The 23,445-nt window shown below is 38.1% G+C and overlaps 1 protein-coding gene across 1 annotated transcript in view; it reads left to right on the top strand.

The window, feature by feature from the left end:
* The window catches only part of LRRC2 (leucine rich repeat containing 2), a 64,337-nt gene that overhangs the window by 1,558 nt on the left and 39,334 nt on the right, over window positions 1–23,445 (top strand). Inside the window, exons 2-3 of the mRNA XM_064643259.1 lie at window positions 8,249–8,394; window positions 18,408–18,618. Of these exons, the coding sequence (XP_064499329.1) occupies window positions 8,270–8,394; window positions 18,408–18,618 (336 nt within the window). The 5' untranslated portion in view covers window positions 8,249–8,269. The remainder of the gene's footprint in view (window positions 1–8,248; window positions 8,395–18,407; window positions 18,619–23,445) is intronic.

The following is a 23,445-nucleotide window of genomic DNA, read 5'->3' as shown; positions in this document are numbered from 1 at the left end:
ATAATAATAAATAATAAAATATCAAAAATAAAAATAAGAAAAGTCAATGAGATGTGTTAAAAAACTGAAGGGCAAGAACAGGTTTGAAAAACCTGAAACTGTAGTGTTATGCTTAGTTAATATAATCTAATTATGTATCAAAGTCTTCATGTTTTGTTCAGTGGCAATGAGTGCAAATTTATTTGCCATGGGTCTGTGCATGAGCAGTCCAGTGGAGTCTCTCCAGTCAGTACTTAGCACATGCCCTGCATTTCCCAGGACCCTGCTGTGTACTACCTAAGACAATTGTTTAGACCTTCTGACTACAGCTACACTCATGCAATCAGCACCTTAAGAAATATGTAATACACTTTCGAGCTTACTGTTTTTCTTTTGACAAGAAACAGCTTTAAAATACACGCCCATTTCAAATAAATAGCTTTTCTCTCAATCTTAAGAGAATTAGACCTCTCTTCAGCAATACCCAGTAAAAAAAAAAAAAGAATGCATTTATGTCACAGACATCAATCCAGTGTTTCATTACCTTTACTGTCAGTGGAAGAATAATTAGTAGCTCACTGAAGTACTAGGAGAATACTACTGTAATAAATCCCCTTGCATATGTAACATCTATCATGCTTGATGGCAAACATATTACTGCTACAAGAGTTGAGGAAGTGTGAGGAATATTGTAAATCAGCTACTAATTAATCCATAATTAAAGACATAATTAATGAATAGCCCTGTGAAAAATTGTCTAAAAATCAAAATGTGAAGACTGCAGTGCTAGAGAGGAATCTTGTTTGTGAGACTGGTTAATTTACATCTGGAATAGGAACTGATTAATGAAAACTGTCAGTAAAACATTGTGTTGCAGCACTGGACAGGGAGAAATATGCACACAAAAATGTGTGGAAACCAAGCTTAGCCCTTGCCTATCTCTTTTTAATTTTATGGTGTTCAAAGTTATTTCTACCTGAAGCATAAGGACTAGGTCTAGAAAAGACATATTTGTTCTTATTTGTTTTGTGTAAACTATGCAAATGTTATCTATTTGTGTATGACAGAGGTTAATGTCAGGTTCTGGTCTTAAACTCCTCTTAAGTCAGAAAACTAAAAAAGATCTTGATTCATCAGAACATTCAGGATTAAGCTCCATGATATGCAAAGACACTAATTTCTGAAATTAACTTCAGTGAAAGTTGGACTAATTAATAGCTTAAGAGTGTCACTGCCTGTCTGTGTTTGCTTATCTGGGAGCCAGCTGGATGAGACTGTGCTCTTGAGAGGGCAAAAGGGAACGTTTCAAACTCCCCAAACATCTGGGCTCACGTCCAGGTGTCAGCACTGCTTTCTCCAGCCCTGGAGCAGCTTGTCCCTTTCTTCTTCTATTTATTCCGTGGTGTAGCTACAATAGCTGGATCTCTGTGGATCCAGGCCTTTGGGGGAGTGCCTCTGTCATCCCTGGCACTGCCCTGTGTGCCACGTGTTCCCCAGGACCCAGCCATCACACACGTGCCTGCAGATGTGATCTGAAGCACAGTCTGTCTTGGATCCCTGACCTGAAACTCTTAACTGTCAAATCTGCACTTTTGGCAAGCTTAGTGACAGAGAAACCACCCAAATTAGCAGGGAGTATAATTCCCTGCTGGTGTAGAACAGTAAGAGGCTGTTACTGGTAGCAAGACTAGGCAGGGAAGAGCAGCTTCCAATTTTGGAGGCCTCTTCTACTCCCCAAGTGGCACAGGGAAGCTCCACCTCACTTACAAGCTGTGCACAGTTAGCACAATATACTGGGATATGATGAACACTGTCACAATCTCTATTGCTCTTTCAGTCACAGCATGTTTCTGTAATTTAATCTTGATAACACAGAAAATGTGTTCGGTCGCTACCCAAATGTCTGGTTTCCCTTGAATTATTGTGAGATAAATGACTTGATCATTCTGAACTGCAGTGTGAGTGATCTTATTTCCTAAGAAATTATTTGCAGGATTGGTAGGAAATATTTCACTCACATTTCCCCTATGTAATCCTGCCAGTAATATTCATTAGATTGCAGCAGATCTCCCACGGTGATTATCTGAAAGAAAAAGGGCCCAAATGAACCAGGCTGTTAAGCAAATGGAAGAAACCAAGCCATTAATAATTTAGTGACTCCTGTAAAAGAGCAAAGGAAACTATACACAGTGCTGTTATTGAGGGCAACCAGGCACCACATGAAATCAGGAGGGCTGGTAACAGAGACTAATATTGGCTGTACCTGTGGTATCAAAGCTATGCTGGAGTCTTTCCAGACTCAAGAGAAGACACAGGTCTTGTTCTACAGAATGCACTGTGCACAGAGAAGCTGGCCAGCATTAACACCTGTGTTCAGAGGAGTTTGAGGTGTAGCATAATAAAGCCAATGTAGTTTTGGTTTATGACCGGCTGTGTTCAACCCGCTGCAGACAAGACAGATAATGTTGGTGAACAGGGAGAAGCCATAGAAGAGTTGGTGGAGTTAATCCTGGCAGGCCACAGAGTCAGCACATCTAAGAATGTGAATCTTCTCCTGTGCTCTGCTACTTTTCTGTCCAAAGAAGACATTGCTTGTCCTTTTTTTTTCTTTCTCTATTATGCTCCTCAGTGCATCTACACATTGATGTCTCTCAGGTGCTGTGATGAATGCAGAAAGGCCTCAAACTGTTCTTTCTATGAAGCTGCTGATGTCAAAAGCCCTTTTGCTCTCTGGAAGGCCTTCTGTCCAAAATTCAGGGCTGCTTTTAGCTCACGTACTCGTCAGCAGTTTGTTTGGAACCCAGTTGCCTGAGTCCTCCGTATCCCAGGTTGGGTACACCTCCAAAGGTCCAGCAAGTCACCATTTCTTCCCTTTATACTAAGCCCTGGAGGAAAAGAAAAAAAAAAAAGTTGTCAAGTGCCTGCTCAGGGTTCCGAGGTCAAGTGGTAACAAATCCAAGAGGTTTGGGGATCACTGGCTGCCATCAAGGATGGCTGTGGATGCATCTGGGTGGTCTGTGGCAGGACTGTAAACAAGGATTGGAGGTTCAGTATTGAAGGGAGCAAGGGCATTGAAGGCACAGCACATTAAATCTCTCCAGTTTTACTGGAGGCACAGCACATTAAATCTCTCCAGTTTTACTGGAGAGATTATTTTATGTATAAATTAAATATCTCTGTGTAAAACAAAGAATTGTGTATATTTGGTATCAGAAAGTGTCATGTAGGGTTATTTACTCAGTTTTCCAACTATATTTTAATGGGTATCTGTTGAACACAACATGGTGAACAATTAATTTCCTTACTCCAGAGCAGCCTCTGGGAGACTCTTGGAGAAAAGTAAGTGACTTGTGCAGGCTGTTGTGCTATGGTTCATTGCATGGAGATTATTCCTTGTGGAAGTTTGATTTTTCTTTTTATCTTAGTTTTACATCTCATCTGTGTATTTAGCTCTACAAGGTGGAAACAGGTTTCACCCTGGAGTGGAGATTTTGATGTGTGGTTTTCAAACTCTTATGTGATGAGCCAAAAATTTAAACTCAGTCTCTTGGATTTGTGTTGGTGTCGTCATCCCCTCTCCCCTCAGCCTCTCAAGGGTCTCTTTTTGAGGTGATTTAGGTCTGATTCTTCAGAGAATGAAGGAAGGGGTTAGTTTGGTGGTCATTTTCAGAGCCAATTCCATTCCTGATTTACCTCCTAAAAAGTAAAATTGCTCCAAGACATGGGGTGTTCAAAAATGTACAGCCAAAATGTGGCAGTTGAAAGCTTCACCTTGGTGGTGTTTGTTCTCCAGGACCTGATCACTCTCTGGTTCATAATGAGCACATAAAATAGCACAACTTACAAGACAATATTTTTGTCAAAATGATTCCCCACCTCCCCACAACACACTGAAACATCTCAGTGTGCAGGTGTTGCTCTAGTTTAAGTTAATTACAAACATGAATTAAGTGGTGGGTTGACATCTGAAGCACACATATGTTTGTAGCAACAGCATGAAAAACAGTGAATGAAAAATAAAAAAGATTATAGACGTCACAAGGCAGATATCTTTTCCATTCTGTTTTCAACTTTCTGAAAAGATTCTGGTTATAGGCCTCCTGAGTACTACTGCTATTTAAAAAAGAAAGTCTGAGGTAGATGCTGGAGAACAGTCTGCATACCTTCAGGTGAATTTATATGATAAAATAAAATAGGTGTTAAAATAAATGATAAAATAAAAATAATCCATGCAGATACTTAGGCAGATGCTTTTACTAGCAATAACACTTAGCATTAATGTTATATCATTTAAATAAAACATATGATGAGTATCATCACTAAGATTTTGGGGTTTTTGCCACTTAATCCTCCAAATGTTTCAGAGTGTCATTATCCTTATACACGTGAGGACTGTATTTGATTTTAATAGGCCTATCTATATATCCAGTTAAATGAATAAAGTTTCTGCAACACTGTTAAGGGAAGATGTTTTATTCTTTCTGAAACCAGAAATTAGACCCACTTGGTAAGGAGAAGGGTCTCAGTGTTGAAATGGGGCCCGCAGTGGGACAAGTCTGAGAGAATTGCTTGGCAGGAGAGGTGCTCCAGTGAAGGCACAGAACTCTGGAATGCTGAAATTGAGAAAATCCTGCTGGTTGTAGCATCTTGGACTGAAAGTGCCGCCCTGGGGGAGAGAAAGATCAATTTGTGGTTTAGAATGTATAGAGGGAAAATTCTGTTTATAAAGATTCCTATGAGCTCCTTATTGATGAAAACTGGACAAAGTTGCAGATGACAAAGGGTTGGACTTGCTGATCTCAGAGGTCTCTTCCAACCCAACTGATTCTATGATTCTATGATTCTATGACACAGCTTCCTGGCTGAGGAAGAGATGATGTTGCAAAAGCCTCGCTGTTCGAAAGGATTTTTAATTCTCTCTCTTCTTAAAAAAAACATGAAGAGTGGAAAGAGTGTAACAAAAGGAAATTTATCTCCTCTGCCACTAGCACAAGTCTCTCTGGTCACAACCTCTCTTATCACATTGTCAAATAATGAAATACTTATTAAAAAAGAGCTATTTTTAAAAAAATTAAATTAATTAATTAAATTATATATTGCTTTAAAATATTTCCTTAAATGTAATGTGTAGCTGCTTATAAAGGAATATCTTGCAATAATTAAAAAAAAAAAAAGATATCATGAATGGCCAGCTTTGTTTCTGAGCTAATCATAACTGAGAAGATAAGATTAGTTTGGCTACCTAGTATGTTACCTTTTAAGGATATTGGTTAAGGCCTTGTAGATTATTTCCTGGGAGGTGTAAATGGCTAGGGATAAGATTGTTTGCTTTCACAGACAGAGAACTAGTTTCTCCACACTAGTTTCTCCTATAAACAATATTTTTGCCTTCTTTTTATGTTTCTGAATCCCCTTTCCCCTGGAAAGCACTGTACATAAATTGAATACATTACTGAATAGCCTTGCTTTTGTGATCTATCTCACTAATAACTCAAAAGATTGATAAATGTTATAACCATGCATCCTCTAACAAAGTTGTGTTGGTGATCTAAAGCATAATTTAGCAATGTTGAATTACAAAAGGATGGGGAATTTGGAAGAGGAAGGGGGCTGCAGTATAGATTTGGGTGAATAATCATATGACTGCTTTGAGCAGAGCAGTTGGACTGGGTGACATCCAGAGGCCCTTTCTAACTTCACTGCTTCCTGGCAATTGGTAAAGTGATAATAGTGATTACCTGTGAAGAACTCAAGCATGGGATAATACACAGCAATGTTTCCACTTGAAGGGAAGAAGTTAGAAAGAAGTGTATAATGAGACATTTCTCTACCCGAATTTAACTTCCAACCTGTAACAACAACAACAATAACAACAACATCAATAACAATAACAACAGCAATAATAATAATAGATTAAAGCAACCACAGTATGTGATGTTGAACATGTACACCCCCATGCATCTCTAGAAATGGAAATCATTATTGGTAGTTGCCTCTTCTGTCATAAATTCTTGCCATGCATGAGTAGGTACCCTGAAGAACCCACACTTAGGATCAGATTAGTTGAGTTTTGGCCAGTTTGCCAGGCTCTCTTTTCTGGGCAACATCTCGTCATCAGAAAAATGGTAGTGTCTGAGCTTTGGCTAATGCATGCTTGATACTTGCCCATTTTTTAGGTGAGGATATAGGGTAAAGCAACAGCTCTGTGAAGATTGTTAGGTGACCTTTTCAGAGCTGTAGGTGGCAAAAAGCATTCTGTGTTTGTCCTGATGAATATTTCTAAAGCCTGTCACCCTCTAATCTGATCAGGATTTGTGGATTTGCTCCTTCTGAAGGGATTAGTCCTGAGGAGTTATGATGGACACCTCTCACCTCCCACCCAAGTTCGTCCTCTGCTTGTTCTACCACTGAAGAAAACCCCCCCAATGCACGGCAGCCTAGTGCAATATGTGAATAAAAGCTGTATGAACTTTTCCAACCTGAGTGTCTAATAAATCAGTGCCTCAGTAAAGAACAGATGACTTAACCTGTGAGATGGAAGGTGGGGAAAAAGTCAAGGAAAAAGAGCACTTTCACAGTCTACTCAGACTCTGTGTTGATTAAGGCCATCTAGTTTCAATAGAGGTCAAGTGTTCAGTTGCAACTTCACTGTCTGGCAACAAATCAGCTCCTGCAATAGTCCTTCTACCAAAACACACTGCTATAAACTGATCTATTAGAATTAATTAGACCTTACAGAGTGTCTGCTGGTCTGCAGTTACTATGAGGGGGGAAGTCCTTGTCACTGGGTTTCTTTCTCTGGTAAGCAGAGGTGAATGTTTTATTTTATGTGGCAAACAGTTCCTGTAAATTATCAGTGAATATGTTTTGTGAGGGTCAGCTGATTATAGGTAAACCTTTCCCCAGAGAAGAAGGTCACTGTTCTAATTACACTGCTTTAATGGGGTTTTGACTTGGCTGTTGTCAGCAGTTGGTTCCAGATGGGTCGGGAACTATTTTTGCCACATTCTTAGTACTTGCAAAGATAAACAAGCAACGGGAGCAGCTTTATGAACAGCAAAGATAACATTTTATATAAACATCCTAAGGTACAGAAAGCTATGTAAATAGAAAGATACTGGTCTCTGACCAGTCTCTGTGCCAGTACCTGCAGGTATTTGTAGGGCACTTTCTTACTGAGATGACTAATAAGGCAAACAGGTAGGAAACTTTCCTGTGGGGGTACCTGTACATAATCCTTTTGTGTCCATGCTGTGCATTTTGCAGAGGACAGGGGGGTGTTTTGCTGGCTCAGAAGAAATTATTCTTTGTGTGTTACGTCTTACAGAGAGATGTAACATCTTACAGGTGAAAGAGGGTGAAAGAGAAAAGGACATTTACAAAGCCACGAGAGAAAAAAATACAAAGGGGAGAATAATTTCCCATTCCTCCTCAGTATTATAAGAGAAGGACAGATAATAAGTGGCCCTAGCTGGAGAATGTAAGGCTTTGAAAAAATGATCACTATAAAGTAAAAAAGATATAGATACAAACTTGAAAACACCCAGGAAAGGAAGGGGCAGATTGCTCTTTAACTGATCAGTAGACAGTCCAGCAGGGTTTTCTTCCTTCTTTTCTTTATTTTTTTAATAAGCTTGGAAATGGTATAATAAACTTGTTTTTTAATAAAACCTCACACAAAGTTTAAATAAGTGACTTTTCTGTGTAGGTGATCTAGCTACATTTCATGAAAGCCACTTATATCGTGATGATAGTACCCTTACCAGTGATCCCCAAAAAAATAGTATAGCTTCACCTCTTTTATCTAGATTTGGATGTGTGCTTACATTAGGGATTTTAGTAGGTGAACTAGAACCCAAGATGAATTTGCACAATTTAAAAATTGATAAATTCTTTGGGAGCTCTCGTTTTAATATTACAGAAATTGTTAAAAATGCAAAGTGTTTAAAGCTGTTTTTGTTGGTGTTACTTAATCCAAGTAGTATTCCTTTGCATCTCTGTCTTTATCTTGGAAAGGGAAAAGTGTAAGGGACACAAGAAATTTAACATGTAGCTGTTGCCATAGATTTTATGTAGAAGTTGATTGTAAGCTGCATTGATTACTGCCAGCACAAAACCCCTGGATAAATTGAGTAAGATAGAAAGCGTGCTATGTTAATATTTCTTATGCCTTCAGCTCTTCTCCCCAGACAATTTTAATGAAAAATGATAGCTTAGTTCCTTGTTTTCATCATTATTTTTTTCCTGATATGTTGGCTTGTTCTTACAGGAGCAGCTTAATGTCGACAGTATGGGGCATCAGGTGATAATATTTGACTTTTCTGTCATAAGAGGACTGTGGGAAACTCGAGTTAAGAAGAACAAAGAACGTCAGAGGAAGGAGAAAGAAAGATTAGAAAAAAGTGCATTGGAGAGGTAAAGCCAACTTTTGTGGTGCTCATTTTAACTGAATCTGTTCTTATTACCCACTAACACTGTCATGTACTAAGCATTACTCAATGATTAAAATTTTGCTTTTTGGGTTCAGTTTCAATGATTTCTCACCTCCTTTCCTCAGAGGATTGTCAGAGAAATGCAGCACAAACTGTGCTTGTATTTCCTCAGTCCTGCTCTTTTCCAGTGTAGGTTGGGATTTACCAATCGTGTATTTTATTGTTTAGTTGACTCAAATGGAAAAGTAACATATTTTGTGCCTTTCTATTTCTTATATGCTGTATAAAAGTATAGCTTGTTAATTATGGAATTCATGAAAACATGCTCATTTCAGTATTAAGAAATACTTAAATTCTTTTTCTTGAGTTAGCAGGGGAACCAAAAGGAATTAAATTAATTGGCATATTCAATTGCTTGTGAATAGGAGATAAAGAATAGAATAAAAGAATTTTTTTTTAAGTATTAAAGATGTCCTTGATTATAATGCTTATGTTCACTAATATTTTTGGTTTTTTTATTATATTTAATTTATGGTTTCCTTAAGAAATGTTTTACTTCTCATAAGACACTGTTGAATATTACACTGTGCTGGCAGTGTCGGAAACTTATGATTTGTTTTTCTCCCTCCAAGAAGAGAAAAAAAGAATAAAAATCCCTTTCTACTTTAAAAAATAAAATGCACAGGGTTAAAGAGTGCCCTTTCTTAAGAGCATCGTTGCATTGAACCTTCATGTGGTGTTTTGGTGATCTCAGGGAACTCCTACTCATAGATTCTCTCACTGCCAGTGTAGCTACACTGACAACACAGCTGCTGGTCTAAGAGGAGATTTAATACAAGGTCTGACTGTCCTTTCTGCAGGACCTTTCTCTTCAAGACATCTGTAGTAACAGTCTTGGTTCTTCCATCTCTACCAAAGCCTGAATTAAAAACCGTAATCCTAACAAGGAAAAAGGAAAAAGGAAAAAGAAAAAAGAGAAAAGAGAAAAGAAAAAAGAAAAAAGAAGAAAAAAAAAAGTTCATTCCACAGGTTGAATTCTCTAGCAAGACCTTTCTTTTTGGTCTGAGTTGTATCCTGGTTTCAGGATAGAGTTAATTTTCTTCTTGGTAATTGGTACAGTGCTGTGGTTTGTATTTACTATGAGAATAATGTTGATGTAACCCTGATGTTTTGGCTGTTGCTAAGCAGTGCTTATGCTGTGTCAAGAACTTTCCAGTGTCTTGTTCTCTGCCAGTGAGGAGCAGCACAAAGAGCTGTCAGGAAGCACAGCCAGCACAGCTGACCCAAGCTGGATATACCATATTATAGAACATTGTTCTCAGTCTATAAACTGGTGGAGTTGGCTGGAAGTGACTGATTGTTTCTCAGGGATGGTTTGGGAATTGTTCAACAGGTTGTGAACAGTTGCATTGGGCATTGCTTGTTTCTTTCGGGTTTTATTTCTCTCTTGGGTTTTATTTCTCTCTCTCTCCTCTTCATTATTATTATTGCTATTAATATTAGTAATATTATTGCACTTTACTTTGTTTCTGTTGATAAATTGTTCTTGTCTCAATGAAACTTTTACTTTTTTTTTCCTGATTCTTTTCCCCATCTCACCAGGGAGCTGGGGAGTGTCTGTGTGGTACTTGGTTACTGTCTGGAGTTAAACCATGACAGCTGGGATATGGATGTTTCCTATTTCCATTATGGTTGAAAAGACAATTGAAAGGATTTGGGATGAAGCTTGATCAAACCTTATTTCTGTCCCAATGTGGACAACATGTCAACACCCCTCTGCCACAGTTTTTTTCCCTGATTTTGGTTGTCCGTGGTGCAGAAGATAACTTTTGAGTTCTCCAGTAAAAAAGCAAATCAGGATCTAGGAATGGGCAACTTCTCCTGTAAGAGGGAAAGAGGGTAACCTTATGTGCTCTGAGGTAGCTAATTTGAGCTCCCATGTTTTTAGTCAGTGGCACAGGTTAAGACTAATTTCTTACTGTGACTTGTCTTTTCCATAAAACCAATACATTCTCCCTGCCTTTTCTGCCTGTGGTTATTTGTCTGTAGCCACCCTTCCACCTGAAAGAAGGGAGCTTGACTGCTTGCTCTGACCTTTTCTGCTAATGGGGTCCAAAGTCGTTCTGGTATCTTCCTGTACCAACATAATGCCCAGAAATAAAAGGGCTCAAGTGCACTTGCAGCACGCAGGGAGGGTTTTTGTTTTCTTCCTTTAAATTGCAATTTGCGTGCTGTGCTTTGGATGGTTGTGTACCTTCATGCTCTCAGATTGCTTTCCAGTTAGTTCTACTTCTAGAGCTCCTGGGAAAAAGGAGGAAATACATTTAGCTTTTGTCTCCTGAGTATGAGTGATCAGTGTTTCATCCCCTGTGATGAATGGCAAAGTCCATATTCATCCTCACAGAATAGACAAAGCTGGCAGAATAACAAGCAAAGTAACATGAATATTAGTAATAACATGCTAAATTCAGTTAAAAGAAAATCCTCTTTGTTTTATGAAGTGTGCAGTGACCACTGGCATTTAGGTCCTGAATGTCAGATCCCGAGTTATTTCTTAGGTGCTTTTCAGTGCTCTCAAATGTTGGACCAAAAATATGACAAGACTTTGCTTGTTGTTGTCTTGAAAGTACAGATAAAATTTTAATTAGGATTAAATACCTAATAGAAATAATGTTTTCCTGTAGAAATACATTTAATTATTTTATGGAGTTCTGTGGGTGACTAAATTCTGATATAAAACACTCAGAGATTGCAATTCTAGTATTGTCAGGGAGACACACAGAAATCAATGTTAGTACACACTGTGTCACAGTAAGAAAGTGTTTTGTAAAGGATTTTGATCCCAAGTGATATTTCCAAGAAGACATTTAAAGAAGGCAGTTAGTTGCCCCAGATGAGGACTGCATTCTAGCATTTAAGATTCCAGATATCTACTTTTGCCAGCAACCAGAGTGAATTCCTAAGTAGGGCTGAAATTAGGAGACTTTCTCTGCAAATAGACCAATGTAAGGGATGAGTTTGCAGTCTGGCCTTCTGAGGCTGCTTTGTTTTGCTCCTTTTTTTTTTTTTTTTTTTTTTTTAAACAAGTTTTTCTCAAAGAAGTTACAATTTGCCAGTGCCCTTGAGATTGCACAGGTCCTTTATAGCCATGTTGCCATGTAAAATGACCTAATAATTTGTAGTGAAATGTAGTATCTATTATTTGAAGACAAACTCCCAGTTAACCTCTAGGGAATCTGCTTGCCTTGGGGTAAGGCAATTTGCTTCATGCAGAATCAGTGAACAGTCACATGTAAGATATTTTTTGACTGGAGATTTTCATAGAGAAAAAAATCTCACAAATGAATAAAAAGCTTAAACTCTGTTTGCATTAACAGTGAGCTCTCGTAAAGATTTTTGGGAATTTGCAGGTCTAGAGGAGAGGTTGAAGCAACTGTCCAGTGAAAGCTGATTCTGGAGAGCCAACAACTGTGAGAGATTCTTATCTGGCCTTCTGAGGTATTGATATCACACAATTTGTGTGGAATTAATTCAATCCTCAGTTTCCCCCGTGGTTTTGTGGGACTGTGGAAGTATGGCAATTCAAAGAACACACACAAACCAGCAGCTGAATATAAAAGAAAAAGAAATAGAATGGTGTTGTACAGGTTTAATTTCATTTTACTTCATGTTCTTGATCGATCCAGACAAGCCCATTCTAAATCTCCCATAGGATACAAAACACAAACTGTTAAAAAAAATGTGCACTGTGTTTATGAAAGTCCATATTATTGGAGGAAGTTTGTGTTCATAGCAGTGTTTTATATTTAATCTTGATTCTGGTAGTGGGGAACAGTCTTATATTGTACCCTGAAATACTGAATGTTGTCAGGTTAACTTGCTGTGGTATGATGGTTTTCTTCAACAAGTTTTCCTTTATACGTTTTTTTTAAGGGAGTGAGAGTGAAAGTTTACAGTTAGATTTTATTTTTTTTAAGGATTGTGACATGTTTGCCTTCTGTGTGAAAGCAGGTAAGATAAAAGTGGAGGCTAACAAATTAAGCATTCAAGTGAGGAAATGCCAGAGCTGTTTGCCCAGATTAGCTATCTAAATCTTTGCTGTGAAAAGGCACAGCCTCTTCTGTCCACTAACAAACATGCAGCAATGATAAAACTTTGTTCAGCTACCTCTTCCAGTGTGTCTATTCTCCAAAAATTTCCTCTCAAAGCCTGGCTGGCTAAATGTGCATGTAATTATTTTTCTGAGTTATTCACTTCCTGAATGTTAAAAGTAAAAAGGAAAAAAGTAAAAAGCAAAAAATAAAAAGCAAGAAGCAAACTACACTATACAGGCAGACAGTGACTTTTTTTCCCTGAGAGGTTACGTGTTCATTTAATAAAAAAGATTTGTCTCTATCTCTCTGCCAAACTTCAAGTTTGTACCTGAAATAAGATTTTATTTGCGATGTTTATTCTCCTACTCAGTTCAAACCTCTTTCCCAGCAAGTCTAAAACTTTGTCCACAAGTCCTTTGGCCACAAATACAAATTATAGACAACAAGCTGGGATTAGATGTGCAGCACTAATAAGCACTTTGTTTTTAGGCACCTGGGCATGCAGGCCTTACATGTAAAATAATGCACAGAAGTGTGTTGTGAGGTAAAAGCTGTTGTTCAGCCACAACCCTTTACAACCCATGGAAAAGCCTGGCAATGAGGTTTAAATTAGATGAATTCAATTGAGTTTGAAGCAAATGTTACTCATCCATCAGGAATATTGTTTTGGGCTGAGCTCCAGTTTGACTGTGATGGTATTATAACAATTCCATGGGCTTATTTAATGATCCTGTGTGGCTGGTGATGCCTAAAGTGGTGTCACCATGTCCTGACCAGTTCGTCCATCCTGATTTAGAGTAAATAGTGCCATCTAACGAAACTTCCTTTCTTTACCAAAGAGCCATAGCTTTTTCCTCAAGGCCTCCCAGTCAGACCCTGAGCAGCAGGAGGAGCAACAATTGAAAGAAACCCAATTACTCCTTGATTGCTTTGATGGCTCTGAAATTCTCACCATCGCACAATTCTTGTTTTCCAAGGTGGTTGCTCCTTTGGAAGGTCCAGTCACTGAATTTGTTGTGTAGTAACTCTTTGCATCACGTTGATTAGATTAGAGAAACTAAAATATCAGGTAAGGAGCTGCCCTATTATTGGCAGGTAATATGTATAATAATAATAATAATAATATAGAAAGGTTGTGTGTCGTGAAATCTCATTTCTGCAGGTGTACTGCAGTACTGAAATAGCATTTGGGGAATGATTACCTGATGAGAAATTCAGCACTAACCAAAATGGAAATACCTGAATCTTCTATTTCCCTGGTGTTCCCGTTTCATATCTACAGTGTATGGTCCTGAAAGCTTACTGGAAAAAGACAGTGTATTGGGAAATAACTTGCCAAAGTATAATTTGCTTTACACCACATACAGTCTGCCTCAGCGAAAGGTGTGCTTTTGTGTTACAGATATATGGGTATAATATTTAACTTTTTTTTTCTTTTTTTTTGTCAAACATAATCTGCATGCAACCAGCCTTTTCAAAAATGACTTGGACTATTTTTATGATTGAGTTGGAACCTTAGTTCTCATCTGGGTCTTTTGTCCAGGAAAAATATTTTTCTCTGTTCATCCTCCCACCTAAATTAGGCTTGACTAACTCCAGCATTTTAAACACTGAAAATGATTGTTGTTTCTTTAATCTGACTGCAATGGTTTGCTCAAGTTCTAGAGGAAGACCAAAATATTTTATTGCTGAATAGTATTAAAAAGACATAAACTTTAGGAGGGCTGCGATTTTTGTAACCTGCTCATTTCCCATTTGTGAAAATGTGTTTCTGCAATATCAGGAGCCTTCAAGGTGTCAAGACCAGAAATCTAATATCTCTATGTATTTAAAAGATGATTTTTATTTCTGTGGATATCTGTGGTGTCTGTTTTCCACACTGTTTTAGAAGCCTTTTCTTTCAGGAAATTCAGAAAGATTTAGAAGATTCATGCAATAGCCTTCAGATATGACAAGCATGGCAGAAATTCTGTCTTATTTGAGGATTGCCACCAAAGAAAGACTTGAAATGGTCTTTATTTTTATAAAGATCCCTTAAGAAGTACCATCACCTCAGTTTTTTTACAATGACAGAGCAGAATGACAACATCCCTTTGGTTTCATCTCAACTGGACCTGCAAATTGCAGCTTTGTAGTCTTTGCTTCATGACAGGTCCTGGCTGGGGTGTAAATCAGAGCTCCAGGCCAGGAAGGCTCACAGGGATTCATTTGGTTAATGTGTAACCCGAGAATACGGGCAGGGGTTGTAAATTATTTGAACCTCTGCCTATGGGAAATATAATGTTTTCATTCTGAAATGTACCGTACAAAATTATGCACTTTTGTTGCTCCGTTATTAATTCACTTTCCATCTGTTCAAAATGTGCTTGTACATAGTCTGATGACTATAAGTGGGCATTCTTGCATTCTTTAAAAGCTTATGGCATTTTGCCATAATTTAATGTAGGACTAAAGAAGAAATTTGACACAGGATTTCCATATCGGTGTGTAATATCCATATTGAATTCCCTACCAGGTTTAATTTTTAATGCCTCTCTTTCTTCTGAGGTCAATATTTCACTGACTGATTTGCTTAACAGCCATTTTTTGTTACGTGCATTTTGTTTTAGTTGGCTGGCTATGCCCTCCTGTGTTCAGTGTTTTGTTATCAGCAAACTGTCAGAGGGCAGTTTATTGTTTCAGCTTTAATGTAGCTCCTTTCTTGCCATTTTCTATATTCCTTGTTGTGAGAGAGTAAAATTTTAGATCTGAACCCTCTGCTCCAGTGCTCCTGGAGTCTACCTGACAGACCTAGCACTGAGGTGTAGTAGTGCAGCTCAATGCCTTACTTCTTATTGAGTTAGACTTTTTGACCTCTCCTGTCTGTTTTTGTTTTTTTTATTTTTTTTTAAGTCTCTAACACTGTTAGAATTTATACTGTGAGGAATAAGTCAGTCATTTTTTTTTTTTTTTTTGTGATTGAGTGAAAAGCGATGAATTAAAAGAAATCCCCATTTTGTGGGCAAGTTTTTTTTAGTGCATGGAGTTATGCACTGAGCTCAAATGTTTATTGCTCTGATGGAAAATGAAGGAATTCCATGGAAATGAGAGGATAGTAATGTAAAGTTAAACTTCACAGAGGGACAGAAAAGCTGTATATGGAGGACTGGAGCAGAATGTGAGAAACAGCAGTACAGTGGTGGTAAGTGAAACTAAGATTATTTAGAGTATTTTAGGAAAAAAACAATGAATTTTAGGGCTTTGGTCCTGTGGTCCTGAGGTCTGGTTCAGATAATTACAACCTCTGCCCTTTTTTGTGCTGGTGGTTTCTGTGGCTCAAATGGCAGATTGAACAGGTAAGATCAACACTAAAAATTGAATTGGCTCACGTGTCAGAGCATCTGAAAAAGGTGTTTGGGCTTTCATGGCTGATATGGAAAATATCAGCTGATGTGGAAAATTCTGTCATCTGAGCAGTTATAAACTGTAACTGGAGGAGACACCCTTGGTAGCGCTGCCTGGTGCAATCCTGTGTTTGGGTCTCTATAACCAGAAATATCATCTGCAGCTTGTTGAAGTATCACAATGTGGGCTAAGGAGCTGTGTCTGCTCCAACCTACTTTCTTGTCTTTGTCATATCAAGTAGCTTCAGAAGAGATTAGGAGGTGTGCATAGCTGGTGGACTCTTCCCTGATTGTACCAGCAGCTTCTGCCCCCTCTAGGGACTCTCTGAACTAAACGTGTTGCTGGACATATTTTCTGTCTGTCCAGTCTTCCTAGCTCATATCACGCCTTGCTGTGGCATGAAGGAGTCCACACTGCAGCAGACACTGGGAGAAATTGGGAGATTTATTTCAAATATATATTTTACTGTTCTCATGCCTCCTCTGTTGACACTTTGAATACCAGAAAGTCCTCCAGGCGTCTACGCATAAGGTACTTTCTGATCTCTTTAATGAAAACTGAAGCCAATTCTGCAGCTCTCAATAACTTCTATAACTATTCCTTCACTGCTCCTTTCATACCTCAATAAATTATTGTTCCCATCATCTCTCTGGGGGGCTTCCTGCTTTTGATATGCTACAAAATCCTTTTCCTATTCATTTGTATACCTGCAGTAAGGAACTTCACTTGTTTTTTTTTGTCCTTATCAGACCTTATACTGTCTTATAATTTCTTAGTTGGAAGATAAATACCATTTTATCTTTCTTTAAATATTTTTGCGTTTTTTTGCAATGAGGGGAGAAAGATATCCTTACTGTCTCTTCATTAGAATGTGCTTTGAATTTGTGCTGTTCTCATGCAGCCATCCAAAATTTTATCCAGTAGGCTACACTCTTAACCAAGTTCCTTGTTAATTCACCTTCTGAAATATCTTAGAAGGTGCTTAGAAGGTATTTTCTCCTTATAAAGATGTCACTTGGGAACACATTGCAGTTGTTATTACTGAAGAAGCTTTTTACAGTTCTCTGGTGGTCCCATGTGTATTGTGTTGCTCCTTGAAACTGTCCTCCAGTGGTCTCTCAGGCTCCTTTCCCTGACAAATGGTCATATTTATTTTCTAAAACTGTACAAAGTGTCTGCAACACATGCCTGTGCTGTGTGTTTGTCTCTGCTGTTGCTGTGCTCTCTGCTTTCAAGTCTCTCTAACATCCCCTGAGGTTTCTGTGAGTGCCGCAGTGCATCCAGCTGTCTCAATAACACCTTTCCTATTTAGGCATGCAGTTTTGATCTCTTAAGATTTATTTTGATAACATTGAGACAAATATGACTTTTAATCTGTTCTATCATATTCCTGTAAGCACATTCTGCGCCGCAGTTTCTATCTCACACCTTGTTATGAGTGTCCAAAAATTATTTATTTCCACAAAAGGTTTTGGAGATCCTTCTTGTGATTCTGTTTCATGTGCCATTTTTTAACACCTTAACATTGTAAAGCAAAGTCCCATCACTATCTGGGAGTACCTGTACAATTTTTGCTACTCCCTACTCGAACTTTACAAACTTGCATGTGATTCTCTTTCCAGGACATGACATTTTTTACCTTCTCTAAGGGCACTTTATCCTGAACTTTGTGTCCTCCTTCAGCTGTCAGTTTGGTTCAGTCCTTTAGCTTAAAATTTCTACTGGAGGGTGGAGATCACATAAATGAGTCTCATGTACAACAGGGATTCAAAGTGTGAGATCAGCCCCTCGTGCAAGGGGCTCTGCAGAGTCTTATTTTGGTGTAAATAAGGCTTGCTTCACTTAATCAACCTGCTCGTTAATTGACTAAGCTGAAATAAATCTCTCAGAACTAAAAAGCACGTGCTTTTGACAATGCTTAATTAGATCAAATTGACTTTGCACCTGCAGTTCTATGAGAAAAAAGTTTGCCTTGGAGGTGAACCTAAAGTTACACTGAAATGGAATCTGAAATTAGTTGGCACATGATAACGTTGACCTTTACCTTCTCAGAAGATGTTGGTGTGAAAATGAAAATAAATCATTATGCTGGAACAAAAAAGGGCACTTATTTTCTAAAATGACCTTTTTTTTCCACGATAGAACTTTTGCATACATCACCAGGTTCATTTAGTTTATGCATATAACTTGTTCTGTGAGAATGTATTTCCTATCCCATGAAAACAATTCTTTTTCATGGCAGTGTGCTCAGTCTCCATTTTTCTGTTATTCTCTGGGTGTCACTGTTTTGTAGTCAGTGAATGAAATCCTGCTCATTTGAAATCTATATGTGTGTCTACAAAATCTTTGCATGACTCCAGGAATGTGCCTTTTTTTTTTTTTTAAATAGCCATCAATATTTGAGATAAATAATTATATTTGGTTAAGTACTTGTGGAAACAAAGATCAGGCTTTAAGACTTAGCTGTTATATTTTTTTTTCAGCTGATTCACATAAACCCTTTTTGGTACTATTTCAGGATAAAACAGGAATGGACTTTGATACTAGAGTGCCGTAAGAAAGGTATTCCTCAATCAAAATACCTCAAAAATGGCTTTGTAGACACCAGTGAGAAGAACCTGGACACTTCTGGAAAGAATCCTCAGCTCAAGAAAATACGTGCTTTGTCGGATGAAGTGAATAAGGAAAGAAACAAGTTTATTTTCCAGCTTTCTGGAGAGCAGTGGACGGTAAATACAGTGGAAAATATGTTTCTGTTGTTAAAGAGTTTGGGGAGCTTAGCACTCTGTTTTTTAATCCTCCCCCCTTTTTTTTTTTCTCTCAATGCATATGAAGTTGCTGCTTTTTCACAGTGTTAGAAGTGACAAAAGCATTTCCTATTTTAGCCTGAACTAGTGGTTTAGTTTTCAGGTGTGGATATTTTAAGTTCTTTACTGATACGTGCAATTTATCCCTCTCAAAAATTTTGATGTGAGCACTCACACTGCAGTAAGGTGTCTTTTTCTGAAAATTCCCCAGTGGGTGGAAAGAGATGAAAATAATAAATATTCAGCTTTGTTGGCTTGTTGATGTCTGCTGATGATCAGAGATCTCTATTCTTGCTCCAGTGCTGTGATAACACTTTCTCAAGCTCTGCTCAATTCAAAAGTAGTGTTGGCATCAATCCACAATGGTCTGGCTGAAAAAACCCCACTTTTTACTTGCAGTTTTGTTTGATGTAAAACAGTAGTTTGCAAGTAAACTCTGAATTATTGCCAGTTTAAAATTAAGAAAATGGTGGATTAGCATTGTTCTGAAGTTTTCTAGAGTTGTAAAAGCTTTGACTGAAGTGTAGTTTGAAGAAATACTACTTTATTAATAATAAAGTTAAATTATAATTTTGACTTGTGCGTAGTCTATAATTTTGAAATATATTTTTCAAATTTTCGTTATAAAAAGTTAAAAAGTTAATTGATGAGATGGTTACATTTTACTAGAACAATTTTTATTTTTTTGGGATTGGCTTTCAAAGTAACTTTATCCAAGATTTGATCTTGAATATGAAGGTACTTTCGTTTTCAGTGCATCAGGGAGCAGAGAGCTGCATAACTAAACTTTTCTGTTGCTTACTGGCTTTTGGCAAACCGCTAAAATTTTGCTTTGTCACCACAAGGAAGGTTTTACGTTAGGAAGCAAAATCAGTGTTTTGTTCTGTTTTCCAGACCATTTAGTTTTAACCTGACATTCTGAAAAATCACATTTAAGAGAGATTGGTGTACTGTATGTGTTTCAACAACATAACGTGTCATAGCTCAAGTTGTGCAGACAAAGAGAAAATCAAAGCTGCTTTATTTAGAGACCAATGCTCCTTCAAAATCCAAGTCACTCTGTAAGAGCTGAAAATTATTTAAAAATTGTGAAAATTCGCTTGACAAAGTTCCAAGAGAACTTCATGGTGGAAATTTAGTAAAATTTATATCTGTTTTACAAATCATACCACTTGCTTTGCTTTTTAAAATCTCAACTGCTGCTTCTAAACCAAAAGCAGACTCAGACATGAGTCTCAGATACTCTTTCCCCCTATTACTTTTTCACAACAAAGTGAAAAAGGCAAAACGAGTTTTCAGATTGTAAACCTGGTGCTGGCAATCTGCATGTGAAAAAAAAAAATCTGTGGATTTATGAAGGTTTTCTCAGAGAAGTCTGTACGTGATGTAGCTGAGAGCTGTGGTGTCAGCTGGGGTTTAGTTTTCTGAATGTGTTTTGCACACAAATACGTATATGAGTTGAAAGTTTGAGTGAGTGAGCACTCAGAGACAGGGAGGAGTCAGAGCTGGGATTACCTGTGCAAATTTATGGGCACATGAACAGCTGGGTTTGCTGTTGACTGGCCACTTACCACTGGCAGCAACAAACATCAGAGCCCTCTAAATTGTCCATTTTGGGACTAGCTGCTGAATCCTCTATCTCACTTTTAGCTGATAAGTATTTCTATTATGTTTCCCCTTTCCTCCCATCAATGAAGCAGCAATATATCCTCTAGATAGCTGATGGCTAAATCTGAGTAGATTACTGGCATGATTTACAGATTTAATTTTGAGAACAGGGCTTGCTTCTGGGCTATGCCAGTTCTTTTTCTGGATGCTGTGAAGCTGAGTCTCAGAGGAGTAATCCTCAGCACAGGGATTTTTCAAGATCAGAGCAAGTGGCTTTACCACACTCTTCCGCAGGTCTCAGTGTGACAGTTCCCAGGCTGCCTAGATGGTAAAAATGTAGACAGGTTAGAAAGGAGCTGCTGCTTCATGCTCCATATCCACAGTGCATCTGTCCCACTGTTTCTGCACTGTTGAGTAGGAGGTTATAAAAGGGTTTTGTAAAACACTCTGTGGTGGAATCATAGGGTTGTTTAGGCTGGAAAAGACCTTTAAGTTCACTGACACCAACCACAAACCCAGCAGCTGAGGGATGCACCAAGTGCCCTTGGCAGTGCTTCAGCCATGGGCTGACTGGCACCTACAGAACATGGGCTCTTTATCTCTGAGGATATCTTGCTTGGCCAGAGCAGCTTGGCCAGAGCAGCAATATTTACCCAAACAAAAGGGATTGGGGTAGCCTGGGCAAATATTTTGAAAATAATCTGCAAAATGCACTTTTGAAAATAATATCCAACCTCCTTCTGAGAACATTTGTGAGGGAGAAAATCAGAGCAGGTCACATATTTTGAATTACTGAGAGGAATTCCTTCCTTCAGGACCTCTTGCCACTTTTTCCCCTCCTCTCAAATGTCATTGAAATGATAATGTATTTTCATTAGGTGGAGACCTTGTAAAGTAATTATTTTAACATACCTGAGGAAAGATAAACCTCTTCAGGAGCAACAAAATAGTGGGGGGAAACAGGGTAATAATTTCATTATTATTAGCCCTAAATGCTTTCTGGTAAGCATTTTAATTTTAAGTGTATGGATGTGTTAGTGGTTATAGGTCTCCTTAGATGTATATATTTATGTGAAGAGGATGAATAGTGAGTGATTTATGGAATTTTGGCACAGTGTTCAAGGAGGCAGTTCAGTTTGGACTTTTAACAGGGCTACAGTGAAAGGGAGATCAGTGAAAAGAGACTGGAAATAAGAAGATGCAAGTATAAATCAGGTTGTCTTAGAAGAAAGAAGAACAGTCTTACAGGATGGAGCTAGCACTGGACAAATCTTGTGAGTGATTAGTACGGAAATTAAAATTGTTTTGATGGCAGGAAAGCAGGAGAATATGTTAGATTGCAACAGTGAACTACACACTACAGTGTTCTGTGCAGTTCACACAAAAGTTCAAAGCTCACACTACAAATATTAGGCCAGACAAATAGGCACAGGGTAGTAACTAAAGAGACTGGGGCTTAATTTTGCAGTATATGAATTCTGAGGAATTGTATTCTGTTTGTGCAGATCCCTGTTTCCTTATAGATCAACATCACTGTCAGCAGAATTAGCATCAAGCCTTTGTGCTTGAAGAACAGGCACTCAGCAAGTCCCTCTGAATCTGAAAGTCCTTGTGTAACCTGGGCACTGGTTTGGTTGATAACTTTGTCTTACCTTTGTCTGTCAGAGCTCCCTCACCACGGAGCTGTGTGACAACATCCTCAAGGTTCAGGGATCCTTGCCTCCCTTTTACCTATCAGACAAATTTATGACTCAAGTGCTGCCTTCCCTGGGTGATGCATTTCTGACAGCTGGGAGCAGTAATGAATTAATAGTTAGGAAAGAAAAGGGCGTGTAAGAACAAATGGACTTGTCTCAAAATCATAGAATCTCAGTCTGATGTTTGAATGCAACCAGTGAATGAAATCAGACGGGCTTTTCTCTTTGTATCCTTTTATAAAAAGTGGTCAGAACCCAGTTGCATTGCCCCAGCACTGAGCCTCCTAAATCCTCCTCTGTTTGCAAAACACTTGTGACTTGACAGCACAAGAATGGTGTAAAGTGCCACAAGTAATTCATATTCCTGACGTATGTTTCAGAAAAAACTTTTGCCATCTGAGAGTTTTCCAGGCAAACCTGCTGTGAAAAACAGCTGTATAAGGACTATGGACCTTTGAATTTTGTGTTTGGAAAGAGATGCCTGGGAAAGAATGATACAGAGTTGATGAAACACATAATTGAGAACCTTTGTACACATAAACATGTATCTACTCAATTAAATTAGTACTTCAGAGAAAGAGCACTGCTACTAGAACTAGAAACTGAGGCAAAATAATGCCATGAATATTCATATGAATTTTTAAATGAAAACACTTTAACTCTGTTTTTCCCCTCTGAGTGTTTACTTTCTGCTACTAACTAATGAATGTTTATTCTCTAGTGAATCGGTGAATTTTAAATGCTTTTCAGAAAACATTCAGGATAAACAAATTTTTTAATGTGTGACATCAATATTGGCAGAGGAAAGCTGATGATGCTCCTCAAATGTAAAGCAGGACTGTTCTTGGCCAGGCTGCTTTACCTAAGAAGAGGATCTGGATACACACCTACTTTAAACAATCTTAGTGTCAAATGTAACATTATGGGGAGGGAAGGAAACATCCAAGATTTGTAAATGCTCATGGTTGAAAGAATAACAAAAGCCAGAGGGTTCACAAAAACTCATAAACATCTATTAGTAAATTACTATTTGATGTTAAAGTCCTCTGCCCAAATTAAGGTGTAAATGAGACCAAATGTCAGTCCAACAATACCAACTTTATTTTGCAGCATAAGTGTATAGGGAAAAGAGAGAGAGAACGAGAAGAGAGGTAGTCTCTCCTCCAGAAGATAGTCATGACTGAGCACTTGTTTAAGGCATATGCTGCAAATGTTTTTAACCCTTTCCTTACACCACCCCATGACTTAAACACTGATCAGTGGTCATGGTTTTTGATAGCTCTCTTCCTCCACATTCGTGCACAGAGTGAACAGAGGGAGAAAACAGGGACGAAGCAGAAGAGATAATGTGAGAAATCATATATCAAACAATGCCATTGCAATCCTTAAGAAAATAAAACCAATTAACAACTTCATTCCAATTTGTGCTAACCATGAGCCCCAC

The sequence above is a fragment of the Pseudopipra pipra genome, chromosome Z (genome assembly GCF_036250125.1).
Source record: "Pseudopipra pipra isolate bDixPip1 chromosome Z, bDixPip1.hap1, whole genome shotgun sequence".
In the NCBI taxonomy this organism is placed as follows: Eukaryota; Metazoa; Chordata; class Aves; order Passeriformes; family Pipridae; genus Pseudopipra; species Pseudopipra pipra.
This window is presented reverse-complemented; position numbering and strand designations above follow the sequence as displayed.